The sequence below is a fragment of the Emys orbicularis genome, chromosome 1 (assembly GCF_028017835.1).
Source record: "Emys orbicularis isolate rEmyOrb1 chromosome 1, rEmyOrb1.hap1, whole genome shotgun sequence".
Taxonomy (NCBI): Eukaryota; Metazoa; Chordata; order Testudines; family Emydidae; genus Emys; species Emys orbicularis.
The window spans coordinates 228,066,468-228,083,880 of record NC_088683.1 but is presented as its reverse complement, the minus strand read 5'-3'; the positions used below and the strand labels follow the sequence as shown (position 1 = coordinate 228,083,880).

The 17,413-nt window shown below is 45.8% G+C and overlaps 1 protein-coding gene across 2 annotated transcripts in view; it reads left to right on the top strand.

Annotated features, from left to right (window-relative positions):
* Positions 1 to 4,406, top strand: part of PPEF1 (protein phosphatase with EF-hand domain 1) — a 45,050-nt gene extending 40,644 nt beyond the window's left edge. For both annotated transcript variants that reach the window (XM_065421044.1, XM_065421036.1), the window contains exons 14-16: positions 1,380 to 1,543; positions 3,941 to 4,025; positions 4,222 to 4,406. In XM_065421044.1, coding sequence (XP_065277116.1) covers positions 1,380 to 1,543; positions 3,941 to 4,025; positions 4,222 to 4,406 — 434 coding nt within the window. The remainder of the gene's footprint in view (positions 1 to 1,379; positions 1,544 to 3,940; positions 4,026 to 4,221) is intronic.
* The last annotated feature ends 13,007 nt before the right edge of the window (positions 4,407 to 17,413 follow it).

Below are 17,413 nucleotides of genomic sequence, written 5' to 3'. Positions count from 1 at the left end.
CCCCATAAGTGAGGTGACAGTCTGAAGAATGTCCCTGGCTCAGGGAGGCCTTTCACCCTGGACAAGACATCAGTCACTCCATTTTCTGTCCAAAGAATATGCTGCGCAGTTAGATTCCATACCTTTGAGTGTCAATCTACCATCCTCCACTGAATAACACATAGCACTTTGTACTACCCCACTTAGGCCCAGCCGGTTTCTTGTTCCTGGGAATTAGGAACTGCACAAAAGCTTCTTCCAAGTCAGGAGTGTCCAGAGCTGCCTCTCAATGTATTTCAGCACAAGGTTTCTGAAAACGGTGGGGGGAGGGACAGAAACCTGACCGGTTCACTTATTCATATAGGAGCCTGATGGATTCTGTTGGATCCTGTGTAGCTCTGTTATAGTAGAGCTTTGAAGTATGGAATTGTTTGATTATCCAGCCTGATTTGCTGCCTCAGTGGCTGGGGAGCCTCCAATTACTCTTTGTGTGGGAAACCATCTCATGTTTCCTGGGAGGTGGGGTTTAGGTGTGACAGTTAGTCAATGGTGCATGCTTCTTTCCAGGTGAAATGGGTGAAGGGGTTGGAATCGAAGTGCAGGCCTCAGGGCCTTAAGCATCATACTGGAAGAGGAATTGAACTAAGAAAGAAGTGGGCAGCTGAAGAAATTCACAGATAGAAAATGCCCCAACTATGAGAGTGAGGGTTTGGGCGGACACAAGTCCAGCAGTGCTAAGGCAGTCCTTGCCTTGGGAGCGTTTCCAAACTCCTCCGTTGCTAGACATCTTCAGAAAGCTATGTTGGTGTGGAACTGAGGTCAAGGGTAAAAAGTCAGAGAGTGAGCACCTCCACCATATAGTCTCACAAGTCCCTAGAATGGGTGAAGCTGTCGGGCAATGCCACTAGAGAACATAAGGTATCAAGTGAAGGTAAATCTGTGGTTGTTTGACATTGGATGGACTATTTGCATAGGAATAGGGATTGAAACCTTGGGGCACCGAAAATCTTTTCCTCATGACAGTATCTCATCCAATGTCCTTTAAAATGATAACCCAAATGTTAAGGTCGTAAACACCATTTCAGAGCTAAACAGTCAAGTCACATTTTCTAGGTCTTATGTTGCCCTGTCAGCTGTGCATGGTAATATAGCTACAGTACATGTTTGCAGGACCTCAAATCTGTAACATTCCTTTTGAATAAAGTAATTGTTCAGTATACAGTTATTTCAAAAGTACTGAAACACTTCAAATATTGTCTAGTTTTTCTGTGTCAAAGAATATCTGCATTAGACTATTCTGCAACTTGTTAAAAAAACAGCAACAAAAATGGCTAGCAGTTAGTAAGAGTGTGTTGTTTGGCATGCATAATTTATAACCATGAAATGATCCATTTTGACAGGAAGAATTTCTGCCACAGAATGGGCCTCAGCAGTGGAATCTGTTTTACATCTGGATCTCCCATGGAGGACTCTGCGTTCTCGGTTGGTGCAGCTTGCTCCAGATGGAAGTGTCGAGTATCTTTCATGTTTTAATGATTTGGAAATAGAGCCAGCCATAAAAGAGGTAAGAGGAAAAAAAGTCATATCCAAATCTTAGAGGAACATTTTCTTGGAGGCTGGCTGCTTAGGGTCAGATTTTCAAAAATGTTCAGCACTCACAATTGAGGCCAGATTTTCAAAATGCTCAATTTCCATGCAGGAAGCTAAATAAAATGGTCATATTTTCAAAAAGTGCTAAATAGGAAGTGAGCTCTTTTAACATCTCTCCATTTATTAAAGTGACTTAAGTGTTAAGTGAAGGTGTGATTGTTGTATGGATAGGCATATCTTTAATCTAGCTAGCATGAGTAACAATAGCAGTGAACACATGGTGGCATAAGCTTGTACTTGGGCTAGCCACCTGAGTGTAAGTCTGCTGGGGACCCTGGGTACATACTTAGGTTGCAAGGCTGTGCTGAAGCCCATGCTTCCATTTCTAATGTTAGCTGTGCTAGCTAGATTAAAGCTGCTATGGGTATGCCTACCTGTGCTTCATTCATGATTTCACTTGCAGTGTGAATTTACCTAAACAAAAACAATGAGGAGTCCGGTGGCACCTTAAAGACTAACAGATTTATTTGGGCATAAGCTTTGGTGGGTAAAAACCCACTTCTTCATGTAAGGGGACTGTTGCCCCCTTACTAACATTCAGTGGGGGTGTTTTGGTTGGCTAGCTCCCAGCACTAAAAGGGGAAGGGTCGATGGCAAATCAGGAGCCTGAGACTGACAGCCCCCAGGAACAATGGGGAGAGGCCAATGCTCCAGATCAGCCTGATTGACAGGGCGGGCAGGCTAATCAGAGAGTCAGGAGGCCAGGGGGGTCCCGTCCTCCGTGTGAACTGGAATTGCCTGGGTCAGACAGAGTGGGGCCGAGCTAAGGAGAGAGCAGGGGCCCAAGCTAAGCTGCTGGAAGCAGAGCTGCAGCCCCAAAAGCCAGAGCACAGCCCAGAGAGAGCAGATCTGCCCTGGGAGGAGAGCTGCAGCAACCAGAGCCAGAGGGGCCAGACAAGCAGCCAGGAAGCAGGTCAGAGCTGGGAGCAGAGTCACAGAAGCAGCCTGCAGAGCAGACCTGCCCTGGGGGCAGAGCTGTAGCAACCAGAGCCAGAGAGGCCAGAGAAGCAGCCCAGGGAGCTGAAGGCAGAGCAGCAGCAGCAGCCGTGCTGAGGCAGAGTGGAGCTGGAGCTGGGGCTGGAGCAGTCCAGAGCTGGGTGTGGTGAGCAACTGGGGAGAGGAGGGGGACCCTGGGCAGCAGGCCCAGCGCAGGGAGATGCCCCTGGCCAAGAGGCTCTGCAGGCCAGACTTGGAGGGGGATCATAACCCCGACCGGGCAGGGACGACGCTGGGAAAAAGGGTCCTGCCACCTAGAGCTTGAGAGCGTGTGGCCACCGCCAGAGCAAGTGTCCAACCCGCAGCGTCTCTGCAGCACAGCCAGGGCCTGAGAAGGAGGCCTGGGACCTACAAGGAACAGACTGTGAACTGCCCTGACGTTCCAGAGACACTGCTTGTGATATTCCCTGCCACAGAGCAGGGTGATGTGTTTCCTTTAACCTTTCCCATTTTTCCTTATTCTTTTTTAAAAAGTAATTGTTAATTAAACAACTTGTATTTGCTTTAAATTGTATGAAATGATCAGTGGGTCAGGGAGGTGCCCAGTGCAGAGAGAGTACCCCAGAGTGGGGACACCCTAGCCCCTGTCCTAGGTGACCACAGCAGGGTTGGGGGTCAAGCCCCCCAGGAATCCTGGGCCCAGCCTTGTCGGGGTTTACGAGGACTCTGCCAGACAGGAGAGTGGAAGGGGAGTCCTCAAGGGCAGGGAGGCCTCTGGGTAAAGGAAGTGGGAGCGAGGACTCGGATCCTTTCGCTAGCCCACTTCACCGGGGTAGTGCAGAAGCCAGGAAAGTTCCCCACAATAGCGGGACCATTCCCCCACTTACATTCAGATGCATGGAGACCTAAATAGGAGCACTTGGGTGCTGAGCCCTTTTGCAAGTCTGGCCTGTAGTTGAAGTTTCCATTTTTTTCAAAGTAAGAACAGCTGGGTCACTTTCCATATGCACCTTTAAGTTGTGTGTCTTTGAGTGCATAATATGCAGCACCCCCAACAGGTTATCTGCGCTTTCATTAATAATCACTGATTATAGATGTGAAAGGCTCCTTATCCCAGCGACAATTCTCTTAGCCATTTAGTGGCAATGTATCTGGCAATTGAAAGACAGACAGGTACTGTCTACTGCTGTTTTTTCAGGGCCAAGGAGAAATCCCTGCTTGGAAGCTGTGCTAAAGGAGTCTTTTTAATATTTGAAAATGTACGCTTCGTGTATTTGTTTCCTTTTTAGATTGGTACAATGTCTGTCCTGTTTGTTAGTCTAAATCAGATTGAGGTACGATCTGCCCACAGTATGTAATTTCAAAATCTTTTTAGGTTCAACCAGCTTTGGTGGAAACCCTGTACAGATACAGAACTGATCTGGAGATAATCTTTAACATCATTGACAAAGATCATTCAGGTACATTAGGGTAATTTCTGCTGACTACTACACGTCTATGAAGCATATATTTGTTGTTATTGTGTGTAAGTGATGTGTGTCTTAGGTGGCCATTACATAGCAAATAAATTCCAATGGTGATAGGTGGCAGATAGCCCTTTTGAGGGGAGACAGGTGAGTTGAATAGTGCACTGCTTCTCCCTTCTGTCTCCTTTAGGTCTGATCTCCATTGAGGAATTTCGCCAGACGTGGAAACTCTTCAATTCTCATCTCAAAATTGACATAGATGATGAATCCATTGACAACCTAGCTCGCAGCATTGACTTCAACAAAGATGGCAGCATTGACTTCAATGAATTTTTAGAGGCCTTTCATGTGGTTAATAAATTTCAAAACAAGTAGAACCAGAACTAATTTCAGAAGTTCTTGTCAGGAGCTTGACTATCTGCCGGTGATGATATGCTGCACTGAGAAACATAATGCCTGTCTGAGAAAGAAGGGACTGCATGGTAAACGTATGAGGTGGAGAACCAGAAGCGTGGTGCCGTTTGGGGAAGTCATTTCTTAGCCAGTTGTGGACAGCTGCTACACTGAAGAATATTAATGATGAGAGAGAAGAGGCGAAAAACTTTAACATCCTTCTTATGGGGTGGTTGCCTGATGGTAGAGCAGAACACTGCCATATTAGCAACTTGTTTGATTCCAGTCCTTGTTTCTTTATCGCCTGACCATTGGGAACTTGATCACTGCCAGTGTAGCTCCTTTAACCCTGTGGGAAGTTAAGATGAACTTCTTTGTGCGGCTCAACAACAGTCCTCACAGATTAGAAGAATTGATGTACTCTGAAGGAAGTCCTTTCTGATAGGGAAAAGTAAAGAGATCCTTCAGACCAGCTATCCTACGGTTGAAAACAGAGGAGAAACACCCATTTACAGAAATTATTCTACATTTAAACTAGTATTTTGCATGATGATAATAAATTAATAATTTCAGCTCACTACTACCTCTTTTACTATTGTTTACATACATAGCCTACTATTTAAATACAGAAAGTGTTTGCTCTTGTTACTGATTCCCCCATGCGCTAGGGTAGTTAATAAGCATTCTTTTGAAAAGCCTGCCCTTATGTTTTTTTTCTGAATATGTCTCATTATGATAAGAATGGAGATCCATTAAGTTTAAACTCAAAGTACGTTACTGTCTTGAATGGGCATAAATATGTGGTCAATATCAGAATAAAAATCTTAGCTTTCAAAGCAATTAGAAATGTGGTATATTATCCTGCCTCACTGCTCTTGGTATTGTATGGATCACACAGTAGAACATTGATTTCCTCCATAAATAACTTGGGTATTTTATTAAAGAGGAATTGACTAAGAAAATGGTGGTAATAAGGAAGCTTGGTGGCACTGAGCATGAGATGCTTCAACATAGCAAAGAAAAAGTTCTTGGATTTCAACATCATATGGAATGGGGTCATGGAGCACAGCCATACAAGGGGTTTAGATTCCAAGAAAGCAACGTGTGAGATATTAAGAAAATGACTGAGCTTGGTGTAGTGGGAGGAAGTATTTAAATTTATGTGTGGAACAATACTGGAACATTCTGTGCCATCATAAACTGCAACAAATGACACTTCCTCTGAAAGAGAATAAAAGAAAGAAAGAATAATAGGTGGCCAGTGTCACTCTAGAAGGGACTGCTTAGTGATATTAGGGTTAACAGAAGAAGTAGTATTTGTGTGTGCAGAGAATTAGCTTGCAAAAAAGCAGAATCAACTAGTGTGATACAAAGGGGATAAGTAGAGTAATAAAGGCCTACAGGGCCGGCTTTAGGGCGATTCAGCCGATTCCCTGGAATCGGGCCCCGCAACGTCCCGAAGGAGCTGCCGCCGAAGTCCCGCCACTGTCTTCGGCGGCAGCTCAATCGCTGCCGCGGAGGAAGGTCCCTCCGCCGAAGTGCCGCCGAAGGCACCGGCAGCCAGTTGAGCTGTCGCCGAAGTCCCGGCACTGTCGTCGTCGGCAGCTCAATCGTTGCCGCTGTCTTCGGCGGCATTTCGGCGGAGGGTCCTTCCTCCGTGGCAGCGATTGAGCTGCCGCCGAAGACAGCGGCGGGACTTCGGCGGCAGCTCCTTCGAATCGGGCCCCACGGTGCCTAAAGCCGGCCCTGAAGGCCTGTAGGTGAGCTTGTGAAGTCTTACTTTAACAACAACATGTTCTGGCCACTGGCGCCTAATCCCACTCTCACTGAAGTCTAAGAATATTTTTCCATTGACTTCATTGGAAGGATCAGTCCCGGTTAGAAGCACTGAAGACCTTGTGAGTACTGCATGAAGGGGTATCAGTAAGAAGCATGTTTGGATGACACTTGTCTGAGGTTTGAAAGCAGTGAACTCATGAGTTTACTTGAATCATTCCAATTATTTTTCAAGCATGGAGAACTAGGACGGTACCATAGGACTGGAAAAAATAATGGTGGTACAGCACTCGAAAACAGAATGGGAGGGAAATGATCTTCCAGATATTTCCTTACTTTTCAGTTGTAATTGAGGTAAAATATGCTTGTACTGTAGATTTGCATTTATATATTTTGACTGTTTTAGGTGATTTGACAATTCACAGTTTGAATTGTCTACTCACATTAATAGACTAGTACTATCCTAGGCCTAAAAGAGTACTCTTTATCCAAGCAAAACTCCCATTATTTATTATTTGTAATGGGAATTTTGCTTGAGACAGTAGTACAGGATCTAGGTGTCTTGTTTTTAATTGACTTCAACAAACTTTGTGTCATGCCCATAGTGTTTAGATACTTCGGTGCTTAGTGCTTGTAGTGGGGCGGTCTAACTTTAACCAGAGAGGGGTTAAAAGCAGCCAAGGGAGGCTGCTTGGGTAGTCAGCCACAGGTGTAGCTGACCCAAATAGGGCACAGCTAGCCCTGATAAAAGGGCAGGCTGAGAGAGTGGGAGAAAGACTCTTGCTCCAGCTGGGGAGCAGAGAGGACCAGGCTGCCTGGGCGAGCAAGCAGGGTACCTGAGGCAGAGCAGGGCTGGGGAAAGGCAGGCAGAGCTGAAGATCTCTGGCCTGGTGAGTCCCCAGGCTGGGGCCTTGCTAAAGGCCAGGGGAGGTACTAGGGCTGCAAGGAGGCAGCTGGGGCTAGAAAGGCAGCAGGTCCAAACCGCCTTGCCAGTGATGAGTGGCCATTACAGAATGAAGTTTGCCCCTGAGAGAAGGGGCTAGACGACGATTGGCAGTAGCCACTGAGGCAAGGTGGGTATAGGGGGTTGGGGTTCCCCTGGGAGGGGAGACCCAGAGTGTGGGGACACTGATGTGGGGCAGCACCGGGGTCTGGGAGGGACGCGGGACCTGAAGTGCTACAAGTGGTGGAGATTTACAGAAAGCAGGTAGGAAGACACCAGCCAGCAGGAGGCGCTCCAAGGTTGGAATCGAGCTAATTCCTGGACAACCAGCAGGAGGCGCCGTGCCGGTGAGTCGGCGCTTTGCTACAGTGCTGATATAAATATAGTAGATAAATTGAGCTCTTTTCTTTTTTGAAACTGTTAAAAATTGACTACCACCTGTCTCAAAAATGCAAACTCACTTGTAAGAAATATAAGAAGGTGCATTTTATTGAAAAATATGGCTTTAAAATAAAAAAGTGACCATCCCAAATAGAAATGTGTGTGGCTTTTATTTTCCCTCATTTTCTTATTCAAGCAGGCTGATGGAGAGCAGCAGAATTACTTTGACTATTGTTGCAGTGTGTCTTTAGAAGATTCTGCTTTATAGAGAATGAAGATGCTTTTGATAATGCATTATTTTTCTTTTCTTCAGTATATACCATTCTAACTTGGAAAGTTAGGAAATATACAACAGGCCACCTTAATGTTAACATGATCTCCAAGTTGGGAAGTCCTGGTGTGTGTACTGCAGGTGATTTACAGGTACTATAAAGAAAATGATACTCTGCAGACTCCTTCCAGAAGAAAGAAAAATCTGGAATTTAGCGTCAGTTCTTGCATTTAAACTGGGGCCTGGTCTACACTGCAAACTTAGGCCGACATAAGCCGCATTAAGTCGATCTAATAATGTGTATGTGTCTACACTACCGAGTCACTTCCGCCGACCTATTTGGCCTGTAAAGTCGACTTCTGTACTCCACCTCCGTGAGAGGTGTAGCGCTTGATTCGACGTCCATGGGTCGACATGGGGATAGCGTAGACACTGTGTTGTGTAATTCGAAGGTATCTCACAGTGCTACGCTGTGACCGCTGTGGAGAACACTTTCAATTCCACTGCACGTCAGCCATGTACACAGGAAACAGCCACTCCCCTGTTAAAGCCCCAGGAACTTTTGAATGTTCATTTCTTGTTTGATCGGTGTGGAGAGCTTGTCAGCACAGCTGACCATGGATGCTCAAGGCCGCAAACGTGCTCAAGCATGGAGGACATAGGAGGTTGTGGATCTTATTGCTGTGTGGGGAGAAGAGTCTGTGCAGGCAGAATTCCAATCCAGCAGAAGAAACGCTAACATCTATGCCAAGATTGCACGGGGCATGGGGGAGAAGGGCTACACCAGGGACATGCAGCAGTGCTGCGTGAAAATAAAGGAGCTTTGGCAAGTGTACCGGAAGACAAGGAAGGTGAACAGTCATTCTGGTTATGCCCCACAGACATGCTGCTTTTATGAGGAGCTGCATGCGATTCTTGGCAGTGATCCCACCACTATCCCAAAATGTTCTGGGGATACTTCCCAGGAACCCTGGGAGAACTTGAGCAACAACTAAGAGAACATTGTTGAGGAGGAGGAGAATGTGAGGCAGGCAAGTGGAGGAGGCATTCTCCTCGACAACCAAGAACTGTTTTTAACCCTGGAGCCCATCCCCTCACAGGACCAGTTGGCGGCAGAGCGTGATATCGGGGAAGGCATGTCTGGTGAGTACACATTTCCAATCAAACTGTAAGGGTTACATGCTATTATTTTTTATGTTTAATCTGAACAAAAAAGTAGGTGTAGTGGGTATCGGTGGCCACTCCAGCTACACAGAGGGTGCTCTCCGAAAAAGACTGCTTATGTGCCCGGGGGTGGCCCGGGAATCCTCCATGGAGATCTCTAGGAAGCTTTCATGGAGGTTCTCTGCAATCCTTTCCAGGTTTCTGGGAAGGACTGCCTTATTTCGTCCATCACGGTAGGACACTTTCCCATGCCACTCCAGTATTAACTCTTCTGGCATCATTGCAGCACCCAGCATTGCAGCATAAGGAACAGGTCTGTACCCAGACACTTACAGCATCTGCTCCCTTGCCGCCTCTGTTACCCTCAGGAGAGTGATATCGCATAGGGTCACCTACAGGAAATGGGGGGAAGTTTTGAATGCTAGCCCTTAAACCGCAAACAATTCAACAAGTAATCCGTCCCGTTTGGTGAAATCTGGGTCATGCAACCATGCTTTCCTGAGCTTGCAATGGCTGTGGTTGGAAGGCATCACCATGTATTGCAAGCAGTATTGGAAAAAAAAGGGGCGGGTGGTGGCTTCCTGTTTGTCTCCCTTCCCCCCGCAACCCAGTGTCACTTTTGTAAAAAAACAAACTATTTGGAGGCTTTACACTGGTGCCTGCCCTCAAGCACCATCCAGGTTGCTGGGGGAAAGGAGGCTATTTTTCAAGTTCCAACCTGTGATCCCAAGGATGTCTTCACAAAAGCAACAGCACAAGACCTCTCGCCAATGCCTCGTGGCCTTACACACCATGGCTGTAGCAGCAAACCGATTCTTGCAATAGCCAGCGGTTATGATTATGTTGTAGCTTGAAGTGAAGTGTATTGAGGGCTGTTTTTTTAATTAAAAAAATTATCCTTGCACCAGAAACAATGTATACACTGTCAATGCGACCCTTGTGCTTTGCATTCTTTGGAGCTGAGACCTTGTCCGTTGGCGCATCCTCCGCACCGGGACACAGACTTTCCCAGATTGGAAGGCAGAAAAAGACGACTCAGGAGGACATGTTCAATGTGAGTTAATGCATGCCTCTAAGAGTGACAAGACGGAGCTCAGAGCATGGAGGATGACACTGTCCGAGAACCTGGACATGGACAGGGAGGACAGGAGAGCATGCAGAGAACAAGAGCGTGCCACGCAGGAAGAGATGGTGCGGATTATGAGGGAGCAAATAGACATGTTGAGGCGTCTGGTTGAGGTTCAAGAAAGGCAGCTGGATGCTAGAGTCCCTCTGCGGCCTATGCTGAACCTGCTGACATCATCACCCACTTCTACATCCTCCTCCAACAACATCCTATGAGGCGGGGCGGGAAAGTTCGGCATCCCTTGCACTCAACAGCAGGGGAGGGTACAAGGACCTGAAGGCTCCCATTCCCACACCTTTGATTGTTATTGCAGTGCATCTGTAAGCAAGCTTTCCTTGTTTCTCCCCTCACAATATAACAGATAACCTTGGGCAAAAGGTTATCTTACTTTTCTTTGCTGTCTCTCAGTGTTTGTGTGCATAATAAAACTTAACAGATTGAGGAGAAAAGGCTCCTTATTCGTTCAACACACAGTGATTGGTGGGGATGGAGTTTACAGGGGAGTACATGCAATGAAGGGGACAGCTTGGTAACGAACAACACACATAAGTGTCACATTACTGTGGGTCATTGCTGAAACTGGTTTTCAAAGTCTTCAAACTCAATGTGCTCTTCTTATTGCCCTGGTGTCTGGCTGCTCAAAATTGGCTGCCAGGCGGTCTGCCTCTACCTGCCACCCTGCCGGAAACTTTTCTCCCTTTGTTTCACAGATATAATGGAGCACACAGCAGGCAGCGATAACAATGGGGATATTGCTTTCACTGAGGTCTAACCTAGTAAGCGAACAAACCAGTGACCTTTTAAATGTCCAAAGGCACATTCCACCACCATTCTGCACTTGCTCAGCCTATGGTTGAACCAATCCTTACTGCTGTCCAGGCTGCCTGTGTACGGCTTCATGAGCCATGGAAGGAAGGAGTAGGCTGGTCTCCCAGAATCACGTTTGGCATTTCCACATCACCAACGGTTATTTTGCAGTCTGGAAAGAACGTCCCTGCTTGCAGCTTTCTGAACAGTCATGCACCTTTCCCGACCATCCCACTTTGATGTCGGTGAAATGGCCTCTGTGATCCACCAGCACTTGCAACACCATTGAGAAGCATGCCTTTCAGTTTATGTACTCTATGGCAACGTGGTCTGGTGCTAAGATAGGGATATGCAACCCGTCTATTGCCCCACCGCAGTTAGTGGATGGTTTTGCCGTGATGGAGTTCCCTATGTCCTGCATGTTGCCCAGAGTCACTTCTCTTCTTAACAGAAGTCTATTGATGGCCCTGCATACTTGGATCACAATAGATCCCACGGTAGATTTACCCACTCGAAATTGATGTCCCACTGACCGGTAACAGTCTGGCGTTGCAAGCTTCCACAGGGCTATCTCCACTTGCTTCTCCACTGTCAGAGAAACTCTCATTTTAGTATTGCTCCACTTCAGGGCTGAGGAAAGCTCTTCACACAGTTCCTGGAAAGTGGCATTCAAAAGTTCTGCAGCCACTGCTCATCATCCCATAGCTGGATAACGATGCAGTCCCTCCAGTCAATACTTGTTTACTGGGCCCAGAAACGGCACTCAACCGTGTCAAGGTGATGCGTGACTGTTGCCAGCAACTGCGAATTGCTCCACTTTATGGCTTCGAGCAGGGCTGCTTGCGTGCCATCACATTGTTCTGTGCGGTGGCTCCTGTATTGGCTGTGTAAATATTGCAGGATAAGGTGCAAGGTGTTTGTAATGCTCACAACAACAGTGTACAGCTGAGCGGGGTCCATGCTTATCATGCTATGGCATCTGCGTGGGTAACCCAGGCTTACAAAAAAAGACGTGCAAAAGGCTTGGTTTGTTTGCTGTTGATTTCAGGGAGTGAGGGAGGTAAGTGCATCATGGGAGGCTAACACTATGTTCCCATAACCACCCGCACCAATGTTTTGGTCCCATAAGGCATTGTAAGCCCAACCCAAAATTCCACTCGGCTATATGCGCTGTGGGCTAGCTACCTACAGTGCAGCGCTCTGTGCGTCGATGCAAGCCCTGCTAGTGAGGATGCACACTGCTGACACAATGAGCGTAGTGTGGACACACAAGATAGACTTGCTTAAATTGAGGCTTGATATTGACTTACATGAATTCAATTTAACTTTGTAGTGTGGACCTGGCCTGGGATTATATACATCCTATTGTTTGGGACACTTCCAGAGCATGGGGGCATAAAGTTAGTAGCACTAGAAATCATTGAAAAATACCACACACATTCATACTATCCTTGCTGTTAGGTGTTTTCTACTGAAAGCATGTACACGAAAGGGCACCTGTTTTGTGCGTTGCAGCTTTAATTACAGCCAATTTGTCATGTTTTAACCCCTGAGATTTGTTTGAGAGGCTGGCACTCCTAGTTAGATCGCTTTCCTGTGCCTTGAGCTTGGTACTGACTGACATGTGAATTAATCTTCATGCCCTGCTAAAAGAATAGAATTTTTAAGAGAAAAGAGTTCCTAAGCATCTATGGCTTTGGCACTGTCTGCACAGACTAACATTTGGGGCCCTTCGTGGATTCAGACATCCAACCATGGAGCTCAGCTGCAGGATGAGGGCCATAATGGGATGTGCACTGGCCTTTTAAGGGAAATTATAAGCAAGTATGTGCCAGTCCTGGTTCAGCCCCAACAATGGCATTCTGGGAGATCTAGCCCTAAAATGGAGTGAGGGGTTACAGGATCATGTGACTAAAGGAACATGTGACCAAGCTCAGATGACTGCAGGACTATTCATATATGGCATGGGCTGCTTTATAAGGAGTGGGGGGAAAGCTGACATGGCGTTCAGCTCCGTGAAGAAAGCTGGGGAAGCAGCCCAGAGAGGAGCTGTAGTGAGAGTCTGTGATGGGGCAGAAACCCCAAAGGGAAGTAATCTGTTCACGACCTGACGCAGGTAGATGTGAAGGGACTCCAGGGAGGAGACATGCACCAAAGCAACAATTTACCAGGCAATATTGCAGTCCTCCAGCCAAAGATGGGGCAACTGACATGACCTGACATCAGAGAGGTAAGGGAACCTGTTCCGTGAGTTCACTGCTTATTTTGTAATGAAAGAGGTGCCGGGGCTCAAGCAATTTTTTTTTTATTTTCATGACTGACACATCATGCCCAGAGGTGCCGTGGCTATGAATTGCCAAGCTTGGAGCTGCTGGGGCTCAACCCTGGCAAAAATTAAGCTCTGCATGAGTCTATATGGTAACCACGAGCAACAGGTAGATAAAGAACAAATCCTATCCGATTAACTGGGGGCGGAGGATGGAGGAATTAAAATTAGTGGCTGAAGGGAATGTAGTAGATATAATATATGTGAAATAGTGCAGCATATGGGCCTGCTTGACTTCCATGGGCTTTGGTTCAAGCCCTACGTGCGCAGACAAGGGAGGAGAACCTAGACTCATGAGCTCTCGTAACATATACTGCATACCTCCAATTTACATTACCATTATTTTCTTAGGATACTGTTGTGCCTCATGGCACTTCAGGATTTAGGGAAGCTTATTTAGAGAATGTTTATTTAAATTGCATTTATTAAAAGTTCTATGCAAATTTACCTTTGTAATAACTAAAAGAATACTCACACTTCTAGAAACATACATACCTCCTAATTAGGCCCAAGCCTCCAGTTACTTGACAAGAATTTGGAAATAAACTCAAAGCACCTAGTATGCTCCGGTGACAGTCTATTCCTTGGCCCTTTCAGCTACATTGTTTTGGGCTGTTAAGAGCAAATATCGTGAATGTCAATCTTGGGAGCTGAGTTTTTTGTTCCATACAATCTTCTCCTTTGGGTGCAGAAATGCAGTACCTAACTACAAAGAACGCTTTGTTGTGTGACACCTTATGAAATTCAGGCAGATTTCTAAATAATCCCAACTGTGTAGGGTGCTGCGTTATGTGCAGATGTCAATGACTTTGCTTTCCAAAGTTAGAAGTCTATGTTCCTCAGGTTCTTTATACCATGCCTCAGCACCTATATAGCATGCAAAAGGTTTTTAAGACCGTGGAATATGTCTATGAAGCTGTACGTGCCTCTTCAGTATATGTGGGTATGGATCTAAAATCCCAACTCTGTGATATCGAACTGTCACACTGTAATTAATAGGAATTTGTCCGAAAGGTTGCAGTACACTAATAAATGACCCTGCCTATGGAAAAAATGGGCTGTCAATCAGGAGTCACAACAGGCTTTCATTTAAAATAATCAAATGGCAGGTATGTAACACACAGAAATGTAAACAACTTTAACCAGTACTCCTGCTTGACAATAGGTTCCCTGAAGTGACTGGATGTTTTGCATCAAAGGGAATCATAATTCCCACTTCACTCATAGCATTTGGGCATGTCAGTCTGTTGTTATGCTGCACCCATCACTGGAATATGAGGGTTCAAAGGCAGATAAAGAATAAAGAGAGTGGCGGGGTGTGTTCTGTACATTTCAGACGCTCCAACTGGGTTAGTTTGATGCTAAATATGGATAAAAGTGTCAAGTTGGGGGCAGGGGAAGGTCTTACATGTGCCCATCCCCCCCCCCCAAATAGTCCCAGGAGACAGCTAGGTAAAGGCAATTCCATTTCCTGGAGGATTTTGAAATTTGGCTTCATTTCAAATTGGAACAAAACCTGAAAGCGTAGCCACATACGCCTTAGGAGAATTTCTGAAAATTGCTTTTTTATTTCAGTGTTGACTTTCGACAATTTGTAATTGTCCAAAGTAATTTCAAAACAAAAAAATCAATGTTTCATTCCCAAAATGTTTTGTCATTGTTGGAACTTTTTCATATTTTCTCCTAAATGCCATGTTGGTGGAATTACCACAACTTCACAAAGCTTTTCAAAAGAACTGCATTTTTTGATGGGAAAATGGTTCCCTCAAGGTTTTTCTGATCAGTGCTAGCCCTAAACATTGCCACTACGGTGGTTAAAAACTCTGCCCGTGGTAGTTGGGGTTGGCTTAAAAATAGCTTGTGCTCAAAAGACAGAGGAAAACCTTCACATGGAGTGATAAGGGCCAGGGCTAGGGGGTGGAGGCAAAGCACATTGCCCATGGTGGGAGAAAACAAGCAGGTACAATGGTACTGGGGAAGCACACTCTAGAAAAGTGTCCTCGGTCAGCTGGCTGAAGGTGGTACATGATACCACCTCCTTTAGGGTTCCTAGCAGTTTCCCAGAGAAGCTTGCTCTGCAGGGGAGCTTCCTGCCACTCAACAGGAGGATTTTGAGGTAGGAGGAGAATGGAGAGCTCATCACCTCATGCTCAGTCACGGGCAATAGTGCCCTGAGCCCCTTCCCTGGATAAGCAAAGGTGCTGCTGATGAGAGGAAAAAAATGCTCAAGTCCCTTCCCTTCATGCTGCCAGTTTCTGGGTGAGAGGAGCTCTGGCAGAAGTGCTGAAACAATTTGTATAGGGGGGTGCTGATAGCCATTGAACCAAACTGTAAACCCTGTATATCAGGGATTGGCAACCTTTGGCCCGCGGCCCGCCAGGGTAAGCCCCCTGGCGGGCCAGGCCGGTTTGTTTATCTGCCCCATCTGCAGTTTGGGCCGATCATGGCTCCCACTGGCCGCGGTTCACCGCTCCAGGCCAATGGGGGGGGGGGGCTGCGGAAAGCAGCGTGGGCCGAGGGATATAATGGCGGGCCTGCTGTATATAATGGAAACCACTTCAACCTTATTCCAGCACCTTTGAGCTCTGGGATCTCCTTCCACAAGTCCTGCTGTCTAGAGGAAGGGGAGCCCCATGTCTCTCCCCCCCCACCTCTACATTTGATAGTGGGAAGGGCTGGACCCATATTTTTTCATGCTGTGCATGGAGGGTGATGTTCTGAGTGCAATTTTAAAAGGATTTGGGGGTCCTCTATAACAAGAAAAGAAAGAAAAAGAAACCCTACCAAAAACAAATTTTGTAGATATCATCATATAGAGTGAAAAACAAATTAGAAAGTTTCAGCCCATGGATTTGAAAAATACATTTAGCCAGAGTTAATTTTACTGAAGAATAACTCAGATACTCAAAGCAGAGTTTATTGGTGAGCAGAAGAAAATAACTACATTTAAAGCTTTTTAAATTAATCCCAAAATGCAGTAACATCCTTTGCTGAGCCACCATTTCTAAAGTCTGTTTACAGCTGGTAAATCATGGTGCATTACTGTCCAACTTTACACTTAAAATAGTCCAGTTCATATGAATACAGTTGGTGCAAAGAGAGGCACTGCATTCTAATTTTTAATAAAGTACTGATGATCATAGCACAGACATAATATATACACACACAAGGCTATGAGCCACAATGGCTGGATAGCATGCATTTTTTTGCCCTCAATATTGACCTACACTCCTACAGTGTATGCTGTATTAATGATATTGGTCACATGCTGTCCACACCTTCCTCCAGTGCGAGGAGAGAGAGAGCTGCACCTATAGGAAAGAAGTATTTAAGATCTACTTTTAAAATACATTTTTTAAAATCTCTCCTGGAGGAGTCCTCTCTTGAGAGCAGACACTTTTTAAAAGTAAGCCCATGACACAACTCTGAGCAGGTGTTGCTGGGAGGACCCGCTGGGGCATTCTGAATAACATCTTCAGAAAACACATATCCCGTCTATATTGTGCATTATGAGCAACAGGGGATGGATCAGTTGATGATTACCTGTTCCGTTCATTCCCACTGGGGCACCTGGCATTGGCCAATGGGGAAGAAAGGATACTGGGCTAGATGCATATTAAGAGATCCATTACTGTAACCTCTCAGAGCACTTGTTACTACACTTGTTAAAAGTACATCAATTTCTCTTAGTATGTAAAACAAGTTGTTAGTGGCAGATGTGTACACTACCTCTAGCCCTGATTTTGTATGACATTGGTGGCAAGCCCAGCACCATTGGCTTAACACTCAGTGATCCATAGATATGTGGGTGGCAATATCCAGTGGAGATTTCTGCTGTACTTAAACTGCAAAAATGTTTCCATAACAGGTATACAGATTGCCCCTTTGGAATATTCTATTGAACTCTCTATGTACGTTAATAGCCAGATTTTTCAAGAGTGCTCAGCTAGCAGCCCAGTGAAGTCAATGGAAGTCTTTCCACTGACTTCAACGGGCAGTGGATGAGGCCCTAAATTAGGCTTGGCCCTGCTGGGGGAAATGGGGCATTAATGAAACGATAGTTTATATTCAGTCCTTGATTTTTTTCTCCATTTATGCTGTAAAGAAGCGAATGGTCCTAGTGACTTCTGTCATGGATTCCTTTGTAACTAATAGCCGAGGTAAACTTCATGATGATGCACATCCACTTATCCTT